We start from the raw sequence: 18,468 nt of genomic DNA on the forward strand, positions 1-18,468 counted from the left end.
AGCCATCACAACAGATGGGAGCGAGTGCATGAAGCAGCCAGGAAGGTGATGTAGCACATGCGCATCTCTTGTAAGTGCTGATGGCAGGAATCCCAGAAAGAGTTGTTCATACACGTATCTACCCGGAGATTATGTGTGTTTAGTCAAAAAAATGCTGTCGACCAGCTAGTGTGAGAGTTAACACGAGCTTTTTACAAGGAAGATAGACAGAGCAGAAAGGGGGCTTTGAGACCAGTTCGTTGTTTTAATTCGGACTATGAAAGGGGAGACAATGCTTTGTGCTCTCTTGCCCATGCACTAGACGGACAAAATCACAGTTACTCTTCACAGAGGGCACACAAGGCCTTACTGAGGCTGTGTAAGCCTCCCAAGCCATTTACTGTTCCCTCTGAGTTTCCTAATGGGGTGGGTGTTGTGATGCTGTTTTATCTACATCCAAAAAACATAGCTGCGAGGAAGAAAGGGCAACAGTACTGCTGCTAAGGCAGATCTGTTGGAAGCGGTTACCAGCCAGCCCTTGTGCTACCTTAAATTCCACCTTGGTGCCTGCCACCACACGCTGGTGAGGCAACCTGGCTTTCTGAGTTGCTCCCTATTAACCCTTGGTGACTGTAAAAGGATGGCATTTGAAACATCTTCACTTTGCTAGACCCTCATTACATGTTTTCCACAAGTTTCAGCCCACAGCAGGTTCAGGCCTTGTATAACCGCCCTCCATAACACCTCACCAGCCCATCCAGCTACATCCTCCTTCTGACCACTGATGGATGCACGTGTGAAAAGTCAACTACTCGCACAGGCTATCTAAGGATGTCTAATTGGCAAATGAAAGACTTCAGGCTGAGGAGCAGATTCAATCTTCCAACTCTGCTTTGAGCAGAAGAAGCTCTTATAGGCAGAGTAGCAGCTAGATTAATGCTAAAAATGGTAGAAGATTTCTGCTGGAGAAAAGAGACCACTATTTCTCTTTAAGACAGCTTTTCACATTCCCTATGTTGACTCCATTAGAAGCTTCAGCCTTCCGTGTCCCTGGATTGTTGATCCAACTCTTTCTAAGTCATTTTTACTTCCTTATGTACTTATGGTAAATTACAACCACTTCTGCTTTGTTTACAGGAGTGTTAATCGTGTTGTCTGCCATTCTGACTGACAACCGTATACTAAGCAGGAATCTTCTATAATACAAGCATCTCTGACTGAATATTGGCAAGTTTAGCAAGTCTTTCCTTGGCATTCATTCAATTAAGAATAGATATTCTTTGCTAGCTGAATTTAAAAATATTTTCTTTATGTTCTCTTAAGCTGGTGTCATGGTCAATACCAATGGTTTTTGATAATGGCATGGAATGAATAAGTTTGCTAAAGAATAACTTTACACTATACTGGTACAAATAGAAACAATTCACATCAGATGGTTTCACATTTTATTTAATCAGCAATAACAATTAGAATTCATACATAACTTCATCTAATATTCAGTGGGGTTAACTATTTTTCCTATGAAGAGTGTACTGTTTGTAGCTCTATCAAAAATCAGCATGAGAAAGGGACGGTTGAATTCAATGGTGGGAGGAAGAGAAATGGTCATTATTTCGGCAGCAGTTGCTGCTGCCGCCCCAGTACCTCTCTCATCAACATCCAGTGCAGTCTTATGGATAACCTAGGGAGAAAGAAAACACCCACAGTAGCTCTGGGCACAGAGCAGCCCCTGAGAGATTAACCAGATGACTTTTAAAACAGCCCTGTTTTAGAGGATCTACCACAGAGGAACAGGTAGGGGCAGTGGACAGAGGAGTGAGCTTTGTTGTCATAGTTGTGGCTGTCTCAAACGAGGACCAGGATGGATCTACACAAATCTCCTCAGAAAAAATGTCCTAAATTGTTTGTTCTCTCTCCTAGAGCCTGGATGGAGGATGGAGGCTCTGCTTGTAAGAGGTCATCAGGGAACTCCACCCTGTATTGAATGATGGATTGTGTATTGAAGGATTGTGCATTGTGCATTGCAACCTTGTATTGAAAGGCTGCAATGTGTGAGGGCTATTCAAGCTGTCTAAGACAAATAAGTAGAGAAGAACAGCATGCATTTTGCATTGAGTTAAATGCTTTTATTTGCCCTGTTGCATCTGAGGAAAGGAGACACGTGAAGAGGAAGAAAAGAGATGATTTGGACAAATATAGATAACCTGCCACTAAAAGTGATGCTCTAAAAGGTTCCAAAAACAGCATAAGAAAAGAAAAGTAATCTCTTTATCCAGATTTCATCCTCCAATCCTGAGATTTTCCCTCTTCTACTTGCTGCTTCTCTCACCAGTTCCTCCTCTTTGCCCTGGGATGGCTGGGCAAATGGATGGAAGGCTCTGGTGGTCCCTGCACTTGGCCTGCGCTTCCCTGACTTGCCAGGCCACTGCACTCGCCAGCCCACCCTCAGGAGTCAGAAAAATGTGGGTCTCGGAGCACCCCAGCTGTCACTCCGAGCACTCCTGGTAGCACAAGGTGTCCCACATGGGAAGCCAGCTCTGCACTGCCAAAATTAAATCTCTGGGGTGGGAGGATGGGAGCTGTGGCCTTCCCAATAACATTACCTGCTTCTCCTGATGAACAGGTTGGTTACTTTTCCTCTCATTTTTCAGATAAACCCGAGAAAACCTCAGCTGGTAGCACTCTTGGAAAAAAAGATGTGCAGCAAACTAAACTGAACTCCATATTCACTGAGAGCCGGGTTCCTCTCGGGTGTAAATTCACAGACTCACATCAGGGCGATCCTGGCCCACAGCAGCACGCAATCCATGCAGCCAGAAACTATTTTTGTCTAGTATTTGCGAACACCTGCCGTGGACGGGTTTGTGCTGCATGTTTGTGAGAGGACAGGAGAGGGCCTGCAAATGCAGACTTACTTTAGAAACCTTCAGCTCCGGGGCTCCGGTGATGCCAGACAGATCTGCCTGGTCAGTGAACACATCAATAATTCCCATCTTGTTAAGGGTGTGTTTTACCTCATAGCTTCCAGAGATAGAAAATTTGGGCAAGTAAAGGCTTATCATCCTGTTTAAAAGAAAAGAAGCACATATAGAGGTAAGAAAGGTCTTTCATCAAGGTAAATGATAGTGGGAAAGCTGTTTAATTCTTATGACTGCTAAACCCCAGGATAGTGCTGAATGTACAGTAAATGTTACAGTATTATCCATAATAATAGCAATATTTATCTGGCATTTTGCTGTAGCAAAGCTTGGAGCACTCTGCAGAAGACAATAACATGAGCCCACAATTTACAAACAAGGAAGATGAGGCACAGAGGCAACAGCCCAGACCTCTCAAAGAAGAGTGAACCTGAAGTGGGGTACAGACAGGCTCTTCTTGAGGGAAAAATACGATGAAAATGAGCACTTCAAAGCAAAGCCATAGTTCTGGCACAGTCCTGACATTGTCCCACATGGGCATGTCCCTGCCACCTGCACCTTTGGTCACCCTGTGGAGACAGTCTGGTGCTACTGGGGCATGAAGAGTTTCTGGCCACCCCCCCAGAAGTCCCCTGGGCAGCCCGATCCTCCCTGCGGGTCTTTGAGATGTGCCGTGGTGTCTGTGTACGGGGGCAGCAGGGAGTGGGGGCGCAGGGAGGCAGAGCAAATTGGTGGGAAAAGGGCAGAGCAAGGGATCTGCTGCGGTGGTAGGTGCTGTTTGTGCCTCAGTGCAGTGAACTGCCTATATTCTCCTTCTAATTTCTTGTCCAGTTGTCTTTCCCCCGCTGGCTGGCCATGAGAGAGTCTGCCTTTGGCAGTAAGCAGCAGATGGAGCAGTAACGCCGGCTGCCTTCCCTCCCCGTGGCTGCCCCAGCTCTCTCCCTGCAGCCACCGCCGCGCTCCTCCGCCTTCGCCCAGGCCTTGCTCTAGCTCTGGCTCTGCCCTGTGAATCCTGAGGCAGAGACAAGCGGTCTCTGAAAGAAGGGCCTTGGTTTCCCTGTCCTGCACTTTATTAACTACTACACGAGCTCTTTCACCCACACCGGTGCTTGGAGTAACCCTGGGCTGAAGGGACTGTTTTGCCCAGCTCCAGAGATCAAACTGCATCTTCTCAGTTGCTGCTTAAGGTATTTCCACTATCTCCTGCCTGTCTATAGGCTGCTCCTTCTTAGTATGCTTTCTGTTTGCATTTCTCTTTGTGCACTGACTGGGGAACCTAGGAGCCAAATATTCCCCTGCTGTAGTAATTACCCTTTAGGTAACTCAAGTCTTCTGCTATCTCTCCGTGAGATAATTTGGGCTGAACAGCAGAGTGGACAGGATCCAAATCCTACTGCTGTAGCCTTTATGCAATACTGCGTAGTGCATTAGAAGATAACAGGACTAAGTTTATTAACACTGGCATCACCATAATGCTAGAATTGAGATTGTCCTTTGGTTCTCACAGTCTCTCACATGGAGTTCTTATTTCTGTGTAGGTCTTAAAGGAATTTGCACCAAACATTAATTTAGATGAAGATTTTCCTGATTTTGCAGCTGACAATTGCATGTTTTTATTTCTCATATTTGAGGTATCACATTCTTAGTTCCTATCTAATTTGCTACACAGTATGCCTTTATTATCTGTAACAGCATTTCTATAATGATGCAGCAAGAATCATGGGTGCGAACTACACAGACTTGTTACAGTGAATCAGGGAAGAGCTTCGTAAATTAGGCACATATTGAGTTGACATTATTTGTCTACTAGTGCTAAGATTTCTTTCCTCCTGGACAAGCAAGATCATAAAAAGTGTTAGCTGATGTTAGTGTCAATGGTCGGAATTATCAAAACCTGATTAGACCTTTATAATAGTTTCAGAAACAAAGTGCCAGAAAATCTGGAAATCCACAATTAAGCACTAACCTAGTCTAATAACTGCTGTGTACCGCTGCCCTTGAAGTGAATATATTTGATTAGGACATATTAAATGTGTGTGCATTACTACAAACTGTTTAAGTTATCTTTTTTTAGAGTTTAGACATAAGTCTGAGTAATGATGTGTCAGTGACAAATGTGAGTTAAAACACAGCTGAAACCTCAGTATGGGAGATTTACTTTGAAATTGCCACCTTCCCACTCGGTCAATGGACTATTTTAGAAACCCCAATACAGGCTTGCTACTCTGTGCTCCTGAGAGCCCATTAGGTCTCTGCTCTGGCACAGGGAGCAAGAAGTCACTCCAGCCTTTGCATCAACAACAGAAGAGTCAAATACCAGCCAGTAGCAAGACTTTTACAGCTAGGATGCACAAGCCAAAAATAACCCACTCCATTCCCAGAATCCAGGTGAGTAAAAAAAAAAAAAGAAAGAAAGAAAGAAAAAAGAAACTCTAAATCTAGGTGCCACTGTAGCGGGCTGGCGGAAGATTACCTCTGGAAGAGATTTTCTGACCATTCATGGACAGTTTCCTTGACTAGCATTTGCTCTAGATGCTTCATTTTCCCCTTTTCTGGCAGGACTAGAAATGCTGTAGCACTCCCATTGTAATGAAGCCGTACGACGGTGCAAGGCAGCTTCTCATCAAAATAGAAATCAAATATGCCTGTTTGGTGCATCATAGGGACTTTAACAGTTGTTTCCTCATCCACAAAGAAATCTCTTTCTTCAGTGAGCTCTGGCTTAAAAGGCTTTTCCCATTTGCCTGATAGAGAGAAGAATGCAAGTGAATATCCTATGTCCCATCCCATCATAAATGGAATTTTATATAACAAGTAATAATAACCTATTCCTTCATTTGTTAAATTCAGAATTTTCAAATTTACTTGGTTAAAATATGTGTCACAGTAAGACAAGAATCTTTTACTGGATCAAAAGAATGTGCTAGATTCCAACTTCACTTTATTTTTCAGATGTCAGTAATGAACAAATTAGGCATTTTCTTTGCACTTCTTACCTTATTCAGGTGATCTAAGTGGCTTATATTTAGTCATTTAAGGGCTTACCTGACATTAGCTGTGCACTCATGTAATGTATATATTTGATTTTAATGGTAAGCCTTAATTTGAAGATAAAAACAACTTAGAATCTCATATCTGGGTTCCATTGTGTTAATGTTACTTCTAACCCACATCAAAAATTCAGTGCTTCCACTTTGTTCCTTAAAATACACTTCCCTGACCATCACTAGCTTCTTCTGCATATAAATATGCTAGCGTGTACCTATAAATATGCTGGTGTGTATACATTTCAAGGACTTCAATAGAAAAAAAAAAGGAGTATGTAGGATATAGTAAATGAGGCCATTCAATCATTCACTCTTTTAAAGAGAAACATTAAAAGGATTAGGTCATTCATTTGTTTCAGTGCCTTCACTGAAAATTAAAAGGACTTGAAGCAAACAGAGTTATGGCTAAACACTAAAAAGCAAACTGAAGCTGCATGGGAGGATGCATCTCCCAGCAGCCCTGCCCTGGCTCCCCAGCAGCAGCAAAGCCCAGTCCCTGGCTGCCTCCTGGGGCTGAGAGGGTCCCTGCCTGCTCTCCTGCCCTGTGGTGAGTTGCTGTTCTGGCAGGCCAAGAGTGGAAAGTTGGGCATTGTTTTTTCTACCCCAGCGAAGAGCATTTGCAGCTCTCCCCGGAGTAACTTCCAAATGAGGTAGCTAACAGACTAGATCATTTGATAGGATGAGTAATGGGAACAAGAGCACTGGATGACTTGAATTACCTTTAAAGAAAATGAAGCTTGTCAGAAGCATTACAGTCTGCGGATCCATGTCCTTGACCAAACTGGTAATTTTCCCATGTGTTTTCCTCTCTATATAATCATTGATTTGCTTCTCAGCCTCTGCAGGATTGTTGAAGTCAGCAGTAAAAGCATCCATTTGATACAGAGCTTTGGCATCATCTAAAAACTTTTTTAGTGGTTTCAGCTTCCCTGTTAGAAACATGACATTCCCCATGTTGAGCTGGACCTCACTCTCAGGATGGCTCAGCATGTGGATGAGATGGTGGAAGCCTTCGTGTATCTCTTTCTCGTGCATCTCCGTAAGGTTAAAGGCGAGTCCTTCCAGGATCTGAGTCTGAGTGGCCGATCTAGCACCAAAGGCCAGCATTGCAAAGGCAGCGGAGATGCTTACAGGAGAGAAGAAAATGTTCTTATTAGGTGTCTCCAGTGTAACCTCTTTAAAAAATTGAAATGCAAAGTCAGCATTGTTTGGCACTAGTTTAAGGCAAGCCATCACTTCACCTGCGTGATGTGCGTGGTGCTTGGATTCGTTTGGATCATGTCCATCGTGGTTGGGCTGGAGCTGACCATAGGCAGCAGTGTGAAGCCCAACCAGTAGCAAACATGTGTAAAAGGTGGTCCTCATCTTCTTGTATTACAGTGCTATGGAAAAAAGGGAGAATCTATTACTAAGGTAAACAAATTAGGTATTAATAGACATTCTATCAGTCCCACTGAATAAGAGATTTTGTGTTTCACTTGTGCTCAGTTTCCCCATTCCTTAACTCTTGCCAGGTATTTGTATTTCCCCAGGTCTCCCAGCAAATCTCCCCAACTCTCTCTGCCAGCCTTACACTAAACATCCACGCTGGAAAGTGACTGTCAGGTAAAATTCAGTGTAGAGAAGCTGAATGCACAGCGCCCTCAGCAGGCCAGAGAACAGGGAGGCTATACCGTCAGAAAACACCATTTGTTAGATTGGCTAATCACTGGAGGGCTGCAATACCACTATGCTTTTGACATTAATGGTCTAAAATAATTCCCTAAAAGACCATCACAGAGGAAGTCTGGCTGTTTGTGAGTAAATAAAAAGAGAGGAAATTCATACAGGTAGGCAGCAATCACTAGCTACATCTGGGATTATTTGTGGATGAGCTCTTAAATAAACTTTTGGTTAGACTGACAAGGAACTCTGTTTCAAGAGAGGGCAAGTGGTTTTGGCAAGTGGTTTTAGTAGGAAACCAAATATAAAGCCCTAAGATGTCTCTAAGGAACAGGTACTCTCTCTTTCTGAATACAAATGATGTTAACACCAGCTAAGAACCTCATATAATGTGTTGTCTCTTAGCAGACAAATCAAACCACTGGAACAGGTTCACTTTCAATGCTGCAAAAGGAGTCGATGCCAATAACAAAAACAAGGTCTTATTTTTAATCAAACACTCTACTAGTCAAAGGGCAATACTCCTGTCCTAACCTCCTGCTCTTGGCTGCGGTATCTGCATTCCTTTGCAGAGCAGACACTGTAAAAGCTCTTACACAGGAGCCTGGAAATGTAATGAGGATGTGAATGTCCCAGCGGGCCTCATTTCTGAAGAGGTACCTGGGGCATACAAATGGCGAGAGATTTGCAAAGTGTTCAGGGAGATAATGATCCACATTTGCTAAAACTTGTGCAAGAACAGCTATATTAAACCAATAATATCTTTCTGTTCTGGCATTGTTCAACCTGAAAGAGTTTTATCAGGAAGAACGATGACCATGGCAGTGCTTTTTCCATAACATCAAAGGGAGAAATTCGTATTAGTACTTGAATATCCAGCTACAACTGGACTTGCATAAGAATGACAAAATATTTTTGAGCTATAGTCAAATGTTCAAACATTTACGTAACTGATGTAAGTATTCCTAAAAGGCAGGCCTACTCACATTTTGGTTGCAGTGTTATTGACAAGTGGGAGAACTGTTAGTGTTTTTGGTAACTACATTTTCGGCTACTGTGCACAGTAGTTTCGAATTACAGTTTTGCCTCCTTCTCTGATTCTGACACTGAAATTATATTTCTTGATATATCTAGCCGCTTGTAACTCAACATAAGAGCTCCAGTTCTGAATATTTAAAAGCAGCTATCACTGAGCCAATGTATTAGTCAGACTTTGAAAAGAAATCAGCTCCCAAACAAGAGCATCAGAGCTAAGCTTAATCTATTTCCACATATCCAGTAGGCCAATTCAGAAGCTGCCTCTGGATAAATTGTTCACTGTGAACTATTTACTCAGCTGTAGTCATAATTTATTAAGAATAACATGAATACTGAAGAAAGAAAGATTTCATTTTAAACAGAAGTCACCACCTGTTCCCTATCTCATAACATTTAATGCTTATAACAAAACACAGCATAAAGATGGAATTTTCTACTACACATTGAACTGCCAATTTCTATTTATTTGGAATGCAGAGCAGACAGGAAATTTAACTGACCTGGCTTCAAAATTATAGCTAACGAGTAAGGCGTGGTTTTGCAGTAAGAGCTTTGCTAAAATTTTGGTTACAGTTTTTCTGGAGGTTTTTTTTAAATTATCTTTGTATTTTTGCTCTATGTAGTTATGACATGTTTGCATTTTGTGGTTGATTTATGTACTTTCACGGAATTAATTTCATTTTATTATAGCTTTGAATTCACAGATAATTAAATACAATCTGAATCTGAATCATCCATCTGTTACTCAGTACTGGCCAATCACTAACATTCAAGACTCATGAGTCAACCCTCACAGCAATCTTGATAATAGTTGATTTAAAAATCCTGAGATTATAAAAGACTTAGCAGCTGCAGTTTGTAGACTTCTTTTTTGTTGTTTAAGTCTTGAAGATTCAGGTGAGTTACTCTTTTAGGCTTCTCCTTGAAACATAAAGTTATTTTTGTAATAAAATTTGTATCCTTGAAACTTTTAGAGTAAGACTGGGAGCTGTTGCTTTATACTTTATATTTACTGTTGTACTTGATATTACTGTGACTGTTAGGTTGATAGGAGATCAACCAGTGATAAATTAACAGTAGAGACCACTTTGATATAAAACACAAGATGCAGGTTCTCCTATGGCCCTCATGACTGAGGGGTTTTGCCACCGAGCACACTCGCTAACAATTAATTAAAAAGCAAACAGCAGAGAACTGTGCTAAAAAGCGCTTAAGCAATTTCTTGTCTGAAGAGACTAATTCTGAAGATAGCTTCCTATCTTAAGACCTTTACTCGTACCACCTCCATAAGAGCATTTTGCTAAGAGGCAATCTGTCAGATTATCCATAAACACAGCAGTAGAAGCAAAGTGCTCTTGAATTTTAATTCTGCACTGACGTGCTGCACAGCCTGGAAGGAAGCCAGTTTAACTCTCCGCCTCATTTGCTCTCTTCGTCTATGTTACTCAATGACAATATGTTTGTGGTATTCAAGAAATGATTCCTTTCACGAAGAGCTTTCAATCAAACCAGACAATGGCAAGAACATGCCAAGACTTGGAGGACAGTTATGCTTCAAGCAATTTATGTGTAATGGGTCTGGTGATCACACTTGTTGAATTTACAACATCTCCCCTATCATACAACCCAGAATAGCAGTGCTTGTTTTGGACAGTGTTTCCTAGAAAGAAAACAGAGGAAGCTGGGATTAGCTGGAGTTACCTTAAAATAATTCCACCAGATGACTGGGAAGTGGGCTGGACTAAGTTTTCTGACTGACAGAAATTGCTTCTCTGTGGATGTAGCTAAGTTGTCCACTTTAGGGCTGACTTTTATCTCTGATTTGGAGAGACACTTCTGAAGACAATTTCCAGTCTGTAGATTCAGATGTAGTATTCTAGGAAGTCAATATTTATACCATATTCCTTTAAGGGGCCCTCACCTTTAAGTCATATTAGACAACATGGAAACTGCAGTACTCAAAAATATATGCAGGCGTGAAAAAGAAAGGCTGTCTGCAAGTCTGTACATGTGCTCACCAGAGGGTGCTGTTTCTTCTTGCTTGTGTCCAAATGAGGAAAAAGAGATCTATTTCCTGAAATCTGCACTCTGTGAGCACACTGGGCACAGCAAGACATGGCCCCACTGCCACCAGTGGTATTTGCTCAACTAATTATAGCAGTTGATGGCCATTAAAAAAAAAAAAAAAAAAAACAATGAAACACTAAACAAACAAAAAAAGTAAGAAAAGAAAGACATGAATCGCTACATCTGTGTTTGAGAAAGCGATGTAGAAAGCCAGGGCTGCCTGCTCGCAGGAGCTCCACAAATGCACATGAGTTTTCCTGGCTGGCCTGAAAGCAATCTAGGTGATTCATTTTATGTGCCTGGACACGCTTAGGGGCTTTTCCTATCTGATTAGTTGGACGTTTACTTCTCCTGTGAGTCAGAGTTTTGATGTTTCTGTGCCTAGGTCCCCTCAGAAGAATGTAAGCACGAGCCAAGGGTTCAATAAAGAACCTGACAGCCATGACTATTTCATTAAAAGTAATTCCCTGAGCAGCAGAAACACAGAAACCAAGTTTACAGTGGCCTGCAAAAGTGTATATGACTATATGGGTGAGTGATTTTTCCCTGCATGGAAGAAGCTTTTCTGTCGAACCGTGTGAATCTTCTAGGAAGCTAGCATCTTTGAAACATTGAGCCCTTTGCCAAATTTGCTTGAATGTGGGCGGTAAGTCCAAAATACCTTGGTAGAAGGGAAGAGTGCATGACAGACAGGCAAACACTGGCAGTCGCACAGATGGCATGGTTGCATAACTGTTTCCTTAGGAAACACGGCTAAAATGAGAGTTATTCCTAGTATCATCTATCTTCTGCAAGATAGCTTGGTGTGTGTGAAGAGCTCACCTGGGCAGTGTACTCTCCAACAGTGGTATTACCCACTTCCAGACCTCCTCTTACGTGGAAATATGTGAACACAAGCTCTCCAGGGAGTTCTATCGGGGAGCCCTCAGCATCTCCTGTTGAACCTGAGCATGCTGTCAGGGATGAAATACCAGTGAGGCCAGAGGACAGAAGAAGGCCAGAAAGAACCAGTGTAGTGGTTAGGGCAGTCAGTTGAGCCAAAGAATATTTTATTTTCTGTACAAAGCAGAAGCAGTCCTAAAAACAGATCAGATCGAGTTGCAGGTGTCTGCTTTCCAGTGTGCATGTGACCACTGTCCTCGCTCTGTCTCTGTGAGCATTTCATGCTGGCTACACTGTCATCTTAATTCCCCTGAGGGTGTGGAGGACACCCTCCTCTCTCCTTCCCTCTCAATTGTCCTGAAATCCAATGATTAGAGAGGTGAGGAGGAGTCTTATGTAAAAGAGAAATGGATCTCACATATCCCATCCCCTAAGGAAATATCTTTTCTGTAGGCCTTGAATATAAAACTTAGCAGGATTACTTAAAAAGAATCAGCAGCACATCGAAAAAAGGCACCAAGCGCCCATCCTTTGTGTCTGAATGGAGCGCAGCCTACCTTCTGTAGCAGAGATGACCAGGAGCTACATCCCAGAAAGACCCACCTTTAGGTGTGTAGGACTTGCTGGCTCCAGACATCACCTTGTTTCCATGCAAGGCAACTAAACACCTCACTCTGCCCACTAGATTTTTACTCTCCCTGCCAGCTTCCTAATGTAGAGGCAATGCTATGCCCAAATTGTGGTGCCAATATCCTTTATACCCAGGTGGTCAAACAAGCCTCTTTATCCCTGGAACAATTGCTAAGACAGATTTCAATATAAGATACAGCCCTAGGAAAGACATAAAATCAATTGCATGCAACAAAAGGATACACTCTTAAGTCTCCATAGGAAACAAAAAAAAAAAAATTGCTACTTACAACAGCTTCCAAGGATCCTGCTGTCTTCACCCTGACTACCCAGTAGCTCCCTCTCTTATTTATACTGTTAAATAGCATTATGAAAGCAAAGCGTCCTCTAGAAAACATTAACCAGGGCAGCCAAATGTTATTACTTCAGAAATGGTGCAGAGTAAACAGTGATGACAAATTTTGGGGGAAGGCACCTGATTTTTGCTGTATGTGCACGGCCTAACCCTGCCTTTGCTTACAAGAGTCGTAAGAATCCTCCTCCATTTCCACACAATCTCCTGGTGGAAAGTTAGACCCCCGCTCTGGCAAATACTTTGCAAGCATCATTAATTTATGTCAACAGCCTGACTAGGTACAGCAGGCTACTTAAATGAATAAAATCAAACTCATACATAACATCAGACAAGAATGTAAGGAAAAGACCAAGCTGAATGCCTACTGCAGCCAGATCTCTTCTTAGTATTTTGCAGAGAGATATCTTGCTTCCTGTACCAACTTTGAATAGCTTTTATTCGGCCTATTTATTTTAAATTATCCATTATTTCTTAATTGCCTACTTTGCCATGAATAATGGCAAATAGCTGGGGACATCATTAGTAAACATAAAATTAAAATGGTATTCTTGGTGTTTGTAGTGACTGAAGGTTGCTAAAGAGACAGTGGCAAGATGGCAGAATCAGCTGTGTTTGGACTCAAAAATGATTGCAGCTGAGACCTAACAGATGACCTTAGTGTAAGTACCAATGCGCCTTGGTCTCTCCCAGGAGAGGATCCAGCACAAGGGAGACCCACGTGGACACGAGCTGCCTACCTAGCTGGTACTGTGGTGGAAGCCCAACGTGAGCAGTGCAGGGTATCCTTCTGCCTCCCTTTTCGCGGCAGTTGCCATCATTTCCATGCAGATGGGGCAGTGCGGCAGTGACTGTAATGTGCCCAAGGGCATGCACTAGTTGCACGCTGGGTTTTACTTGTCTTGGGAAGTCAAGAGAGCTAGGGGCAGGCTTGCTTCGGTGGGTGCTTAGGAGCCCCCATGTCCAGTGCACCCACATGGGCTCCTTCTGCCCTGTGTGTCAGGCCATGACTGCAGGTGGACAAGCTGCTGCCAAATGTGGGTCTGCGTGGGGGCAGGCTCTCCCTGAATGCTTCCAAGAAGGGTGAGGCCCACGCTATACGCAATAACATTTAGCAATATGTGCTTCTGCAGCCCTCAAGCTGGACACTGCAGTCACAGAGGCTGGGTGAATATGGATATAATGGAAGGACTGGAAAAAGCTCGCAGAGCAGCACAGACCTGAACACCTTCCCCTCCCATCACTAGGACCTCCTGGGTGGCAGGTGGCTGCAGGACCTAACTGCTGTTACAGGAGGCATTGCTCACTCTTCTGTGGAGGTTTAGGGTTTTTCTTTGCAGGGAGTGTCTTGAAACAAGAGTTTCAGTTTTAAAGGTCCTGACCTATGAACCATCAGGACTGTTTGTTTATGGATTCAAAGCTGAGCACACTCTCATATGCTCTGCTGGATTGGAGCTCGATGAAAAGGTGCTAAAGTTTAGGGAAAGGTGAAAAAATACACTCCAGAAGGAAAAGCTGTGCAATAATGGGATGGCTGTTTTGGCAGATAAAAGTGGCGTTTCCTCTGGGACACTCCTCCTGGTTAGAATGAGATGAAGAATCTATTTTCCTCTGATTTCCAGTAGGTCTCCATGCACGTGTGAAGCCAGCAGAGGATGCAGCGTGGCTGGTTCCACATATGTAGGAACTACTGGCATTACTTTCTCTCCTGGCATCTCCCCTCTCTCTCTTCTGCTGGTGCCTTTCACCCACTTAACTCACAAAAGTGAGCATCCTTTCAGTTCAGGTCAAATTTTGATCCCGGCTACTGGACCATGTTCTTGAATTGTTTACCAGCTGGTAAAACAGTTAAGCACAGGCAGACAGTATCTTTTTATAATAACACATTAAGACTGCCTCTGAGGTTGCAGAACCTTACTTAGAACACCTGAGGACTAAAGATGAATGAAATGTGCACTGAGAGGCAAATGGGAATGCAATGAAAGACAAAAGTGCTGCTACAAGTAAAATCACTGAGAAATGTGAGGAAAAACCCAACTGACTTCACATGACTTCATTTAAAAACAGTTTTGTCTTGCAGCTGAGTGTCCTCTACTTGTTGACATTTGTATTCAGGTCCAAGAGGACAAGAATGAATAAAATGCAATGTAATCCATACCAATCTCCAATATTATCTTCAACGTGATACTTCTTCTCCCTCACATTTACAGTAGTTTCATCCTGTCATGTAAATTGCCCTGAAATTTGCAGATACACTGTTTCAATGTTTGATAGCAGAATATGTGCCATATGAAGTTGCAATACTCTTTTTTGCAAGAAATAGGCTTACGTAGTCATTTCTCTGACATTTTGAAAGACAACTTGTTAACTGCTACGCTGTTAGAAATCCTTCGATTAGCTCCTGTAGATTTGGATCAAATTACTAATGCCATAGATTAGGGATCTCATTATTTTGAACCTCAAGGCTTTTTAAAAATTATTATTTCAAGATCGTAGTAATAATGATAATACTATTTCATCTTCACCAAATTGACAATTGAGTCATCCAGCATGAATTCTCTTGGAAACAGTCTGGTAGCAGTCCAAAAAAATTAATTATTTAAATTAGAAAAACTTGATGCTTGCTTCTCTGGCAAAGAAATACTTTCATCCTTTCTAAATATTTAACTAGCTGCTCTGAAAGCCATTTTAAAATACGATGGGTTGTTGTTGTTGTGATAATGCCCTTTGGAGTACAGAGAGCACAGCAGAGTTCCTCCTGTGATACTGCTGAGATTAAATGTCAGTGCGGAGCTGGTGAAGGGTTTATAGTTCTCGCCAATGCCAGGCTTTGTTTAATTTGCAGCACTCTGTCTGTCCGTGTGTTTCAAAGGGAAATGTACTCTTGGTCACATAAACAGTTTAGAAGTGACCTCCTGGAACAAGTCACGCATAGCGCCAACACAGCTGAGTTATAACTGTATCAGTGTCTATTCCATTCCTTCTAAATAAAATATGGAGGATTTTCAATTTAAAGTTGCTTCTTTCTAGATTTCGTGCTGCACGCTAGTCTTGGCTCCTGCCAGCCCAGTGCAGTAAATACCCTCGGCACTCTAAGGAAAAGTCTGTCGCTCAGACTTTAATTCCAGTCCTGACCAAGGCGACGCACATGCAGCACTCCCCTGCCCTCTGTGTGACTGCACTGAGTCTCTCCTCTCCACTTGCTTTCTCTCTAACATGTCTGTTTCCTCAGCAACACTCAGTGGCTTCTTGTGATGCAGTAAATCCCTTCTGGATCCCTAGGAGACTTTCTATCTTACTTTCCATCACTTCTGAAATTTGGCTTTGAGTCTGTTTCCTCCTCTTTTCAGGCACTGGTCTTGCTTTAACCTGACTAAGTGGAGGCTGCTACTGCCAGAGGTGTCTTGTCATCCTGTGTTCCTGCCATCTCTCCTGCACCAACTATAGCGCATCTAGCTCCCCCCCCCCCCGCCTTCAAGGGTAAAAAAGACTACTTTTCCACCAGATTACTCACACGGATCTCCATGTGCTGCCAAGTGCTAGTACTCGCATAAAGAAGGAAGGGAGAAGACATAGCTAGGAGCATGGTAGGAGCTTGATGGCTGCTTTTGGGAAGAGTTCGTACTCAAATTTCATTAGGCTAACCACATGCAAGGCTTCATTAGCAAGAGCATAGCCAACGGGTTGAATGAAGTGATATTTCCTCTCTATCTGGCACTTTTGAGACTGCATCTGAACTGCTATTTCCGGTTTTGGGCTTCCCAGTACAAGAAAGACATTGACACACTGGATTGAGTCCAGCGAAGGGTTACCAGGATGGTCTGGGGGCTAGAGCACAAGATGCATGCGAACAGGCTGGTATTGTTCAGTCTGCAGAAGAGAAGGCAAAGGGGGAGGATATAACTGCTGTCTTTAGCCAATTAGTGGGCTAGGTGAGATAGCCAATGATGGAACCAGAGATGCACAACAATAGTATGTGAGGCAGGGGACACAAGCTGCAGCAAGGGAAATTCAAATTAGATATAAGGAAAATCATGTTCACAGTGAGGGTGGTCAAACACTAGGGCATGTTGCCCCATGAAGCTGTGAAATCTCTGTCCTTGGAGACATTCAAAGCCTGACTGGACAAGGCACTGAGCAGCCTGATCTAGTTTCTAAGCTGGTGCTGCTCTGAGCAGGTGGTGGGGTTGGATGACCTCCAGAGGTGCCTTGCAGCCTAGATTATTCTATGGTTGTAATTAAAATGACAGTGAGACCACGGTCACGGAAGTCCCTCTCTCCACTCTGCAGATCTGCTCCTTACCCTGTAGAGACCTCTTTCTGCTCCTCCCTGCCCGGCTCCAGAAGCTTTTTCGTGAAACACTCAGCCCCTCTGGGGAGGTGTCGTCTCCCTTGTCCTTTGGAGAGCCCCGAAGCCAGGAAGCCAGCACAAGGTAAATAGACAGCCTCCCTCCCTGCTGCCCAGACATAGCCTTTACCAGAACACAGCAGACGATACACATACAAGGAACAAACAAATCTGTTCGACCATCTGCTGTGCTACTGGCTCAAGCCACAGCCGAGGCAGGCGTCATGCACCGCTGTGTAATACCGCCTGGTCCCAGCTTTTGCAGCATTGCATAAGGCTGTGCTTTTCTCCTCAGAGACCTCGAAAGTTTGCAGCACTAATTGTAGCACTAAGCACTAATCTGCACTTGAGTGCAGATCCATATAGCTGTCTGGATATCTCTAGACCTATACTAAGACCTGATGATGATGTGCTTTCTAAAAGTCTAGGCAGGAAAGGAGAGTGGAAAATCGTTAGCTTTGGAATAGGTGAACTTGAATGAGCTATTTCAAAATTAGGAGTAAGTTGCTGCCTAAAAAACCCTTGATCCTGTCTTTGCCTTTTAGAGATCTCCATTAAGGCAGCCAGTTTTCAAGATGTGCCCTTAGTTGGGCCTTCAAGCATTTGAGAAGATCCTATATTGCTATTACCTGTATTTGCCTCCTCAGAGTTGTGCAAGAAGCGTTACTGCAGGTGGCTCAACACACCGTTTCTTCTGTGGCTGGCCTGGGGACAGATAAAGCATCTTCAAATGATTGTTGACAATATCCTTTAGCACATAAGAACAGAGTTTGGAAAACGCTCAATGCGTGTTATTTTGTTTTGTGCATTTACGTTTTAAAATTATTTGAATAGATTTATGTTCTGCTTTCTTGTGCCGTGAATAAACAATATATGTGACTGGGTCTGAGAATAAATGTTGACGGTTCTCCATCTTCTAGACAAATTTCATTCCTCTCTGTGTCTGTTTGCAGTTATCCCCTCCTGAGAACCACAGGGAAGAGGAAGATTCAGTGAATCTGTTACTTCTGTACTCTTAAATGATGTGGTCTGAACATACTCACAGTTATATCTTTATTATGATCGTGACAAGTTCTTTGAGCAAAGAAAAGCCATAGGCTTCTGCAAGCTTAAAATTTCTTTCTGCTTCTTGCCCCCCTCTGTAAGACGTTAGATAGGAGATTTAAACCCTGTAAGCTGCTCAGAGGGTGTCAGGTTTTATGGCCTGCACATGCTCAGTAGAAACACTCCCTCTTTCAGGTCCCTCCTTAAAATGCACCTCACCTCTGCCAAGATGCCTTTAGGTCTCTTTCAATGACTAGGAATTTGGAGTTTAACATCTTATAGATATAGAAAACTAGCTTATTCTTTGGCTTGAGTTTAAACCCCATAAGTCTTCCTATTGTCTCCTGTGTATTAGACTGATTGTTCCAGTGTTTGCCTTGTCTTTTCTTCCCTCAGAATCTCATTTTTTATCACATCCATCATCTATCCTGATTATTATGTTCTCAGATGCCCCAGAAACAAATAGTACTGGGTACTGCCAATGATAAAATTTGGGTCTCT

At 42.9% G+C, this 18,468-nt stretch overlaps 1 protein-coding gene across 2 annotated transcripts; it reads right to left on the reverse strand.

Annotated features, from left to right (window-relative positions):
* Positions 1-1,407: 1,407 nt before the first annotated feature.
* Positions 1,408-12,772, reverse strand: LOC104153762 (alpha-1-antitrypsin). 2 transcript variants are annotated; one of them, XM_009689752.2, is made up of 6 exons: positions 12,514-12,594; positions 11,534-11,664; positions 6,664-7,326; positions 5,371-5,641; positions 2,895-3,042; positions 1,408-1,660 (listed from the first exon to the last, which is right to left on the reverse strand). In XM_009689752.2, the coding sequence occupies exons 3-6, from the start codon at positions 7,307-7,309 to the stop codon at positions 1,469-1,471; spliced, it is 1,257 nt and encodes a 418-aa protein (XP_009688047.1). In that variant the 5' UTR covers positions 7,310-7,326; positions 11,534-11,664; positions 12,514-12,594; the 3' UTR covers positions 1,408-1,468. The 2 variants fall into 2 exon arrangements, with proteins under 2 accessions (XP_009688047.1, XP_009688046.1); XM_009689751.2 differs by lacking the exon at positions 11,534-11,664 and having other exon boundaries at positions 12,514-12,772.
* Positions 12,773-18,468: the final 5,696 nt, after the last annotated feature.

This window comes from Struthio camelus, chromosome 5 (assembly GCF_040807025.1).
Source record: "Struthio camelus isolate bStrCam1 chromosome 5, bStrCam1.hap1, whole genome shotgun sequence".
NCBI classification, from domain to species: Eukaryota; Metazoa; Chordata; class Aves; order Struthioniformes; family Struthionidae; genus Struthio; species Struthio camelus.

Excerpts from the sequence above, each read along its gene's own strand:
- LOC104153762 (XM_009689751.2), bottom strand. The coding sequence starts at position 7,309 with ATGAGGACCACCTTTTACACATGTTTGCTACTGGTTGGGCTTCACACT. Across the intron at positions 5,642-6,663 it reads AAGCTTCATTTTCTTTAAAG|GCAAATGGGAAAAGCCTTTT; the intron begins GTAATTCAAGTC and ends TCTCTCTATCAG. Across the intron at positions 3,043-5,370 it reads TCAGAAAATCTCTTCCAGAG|GATGATAAGCCTTTACTTGC; the intron begins GTAATCTTCCGC and ends TCTTTTAAACAG.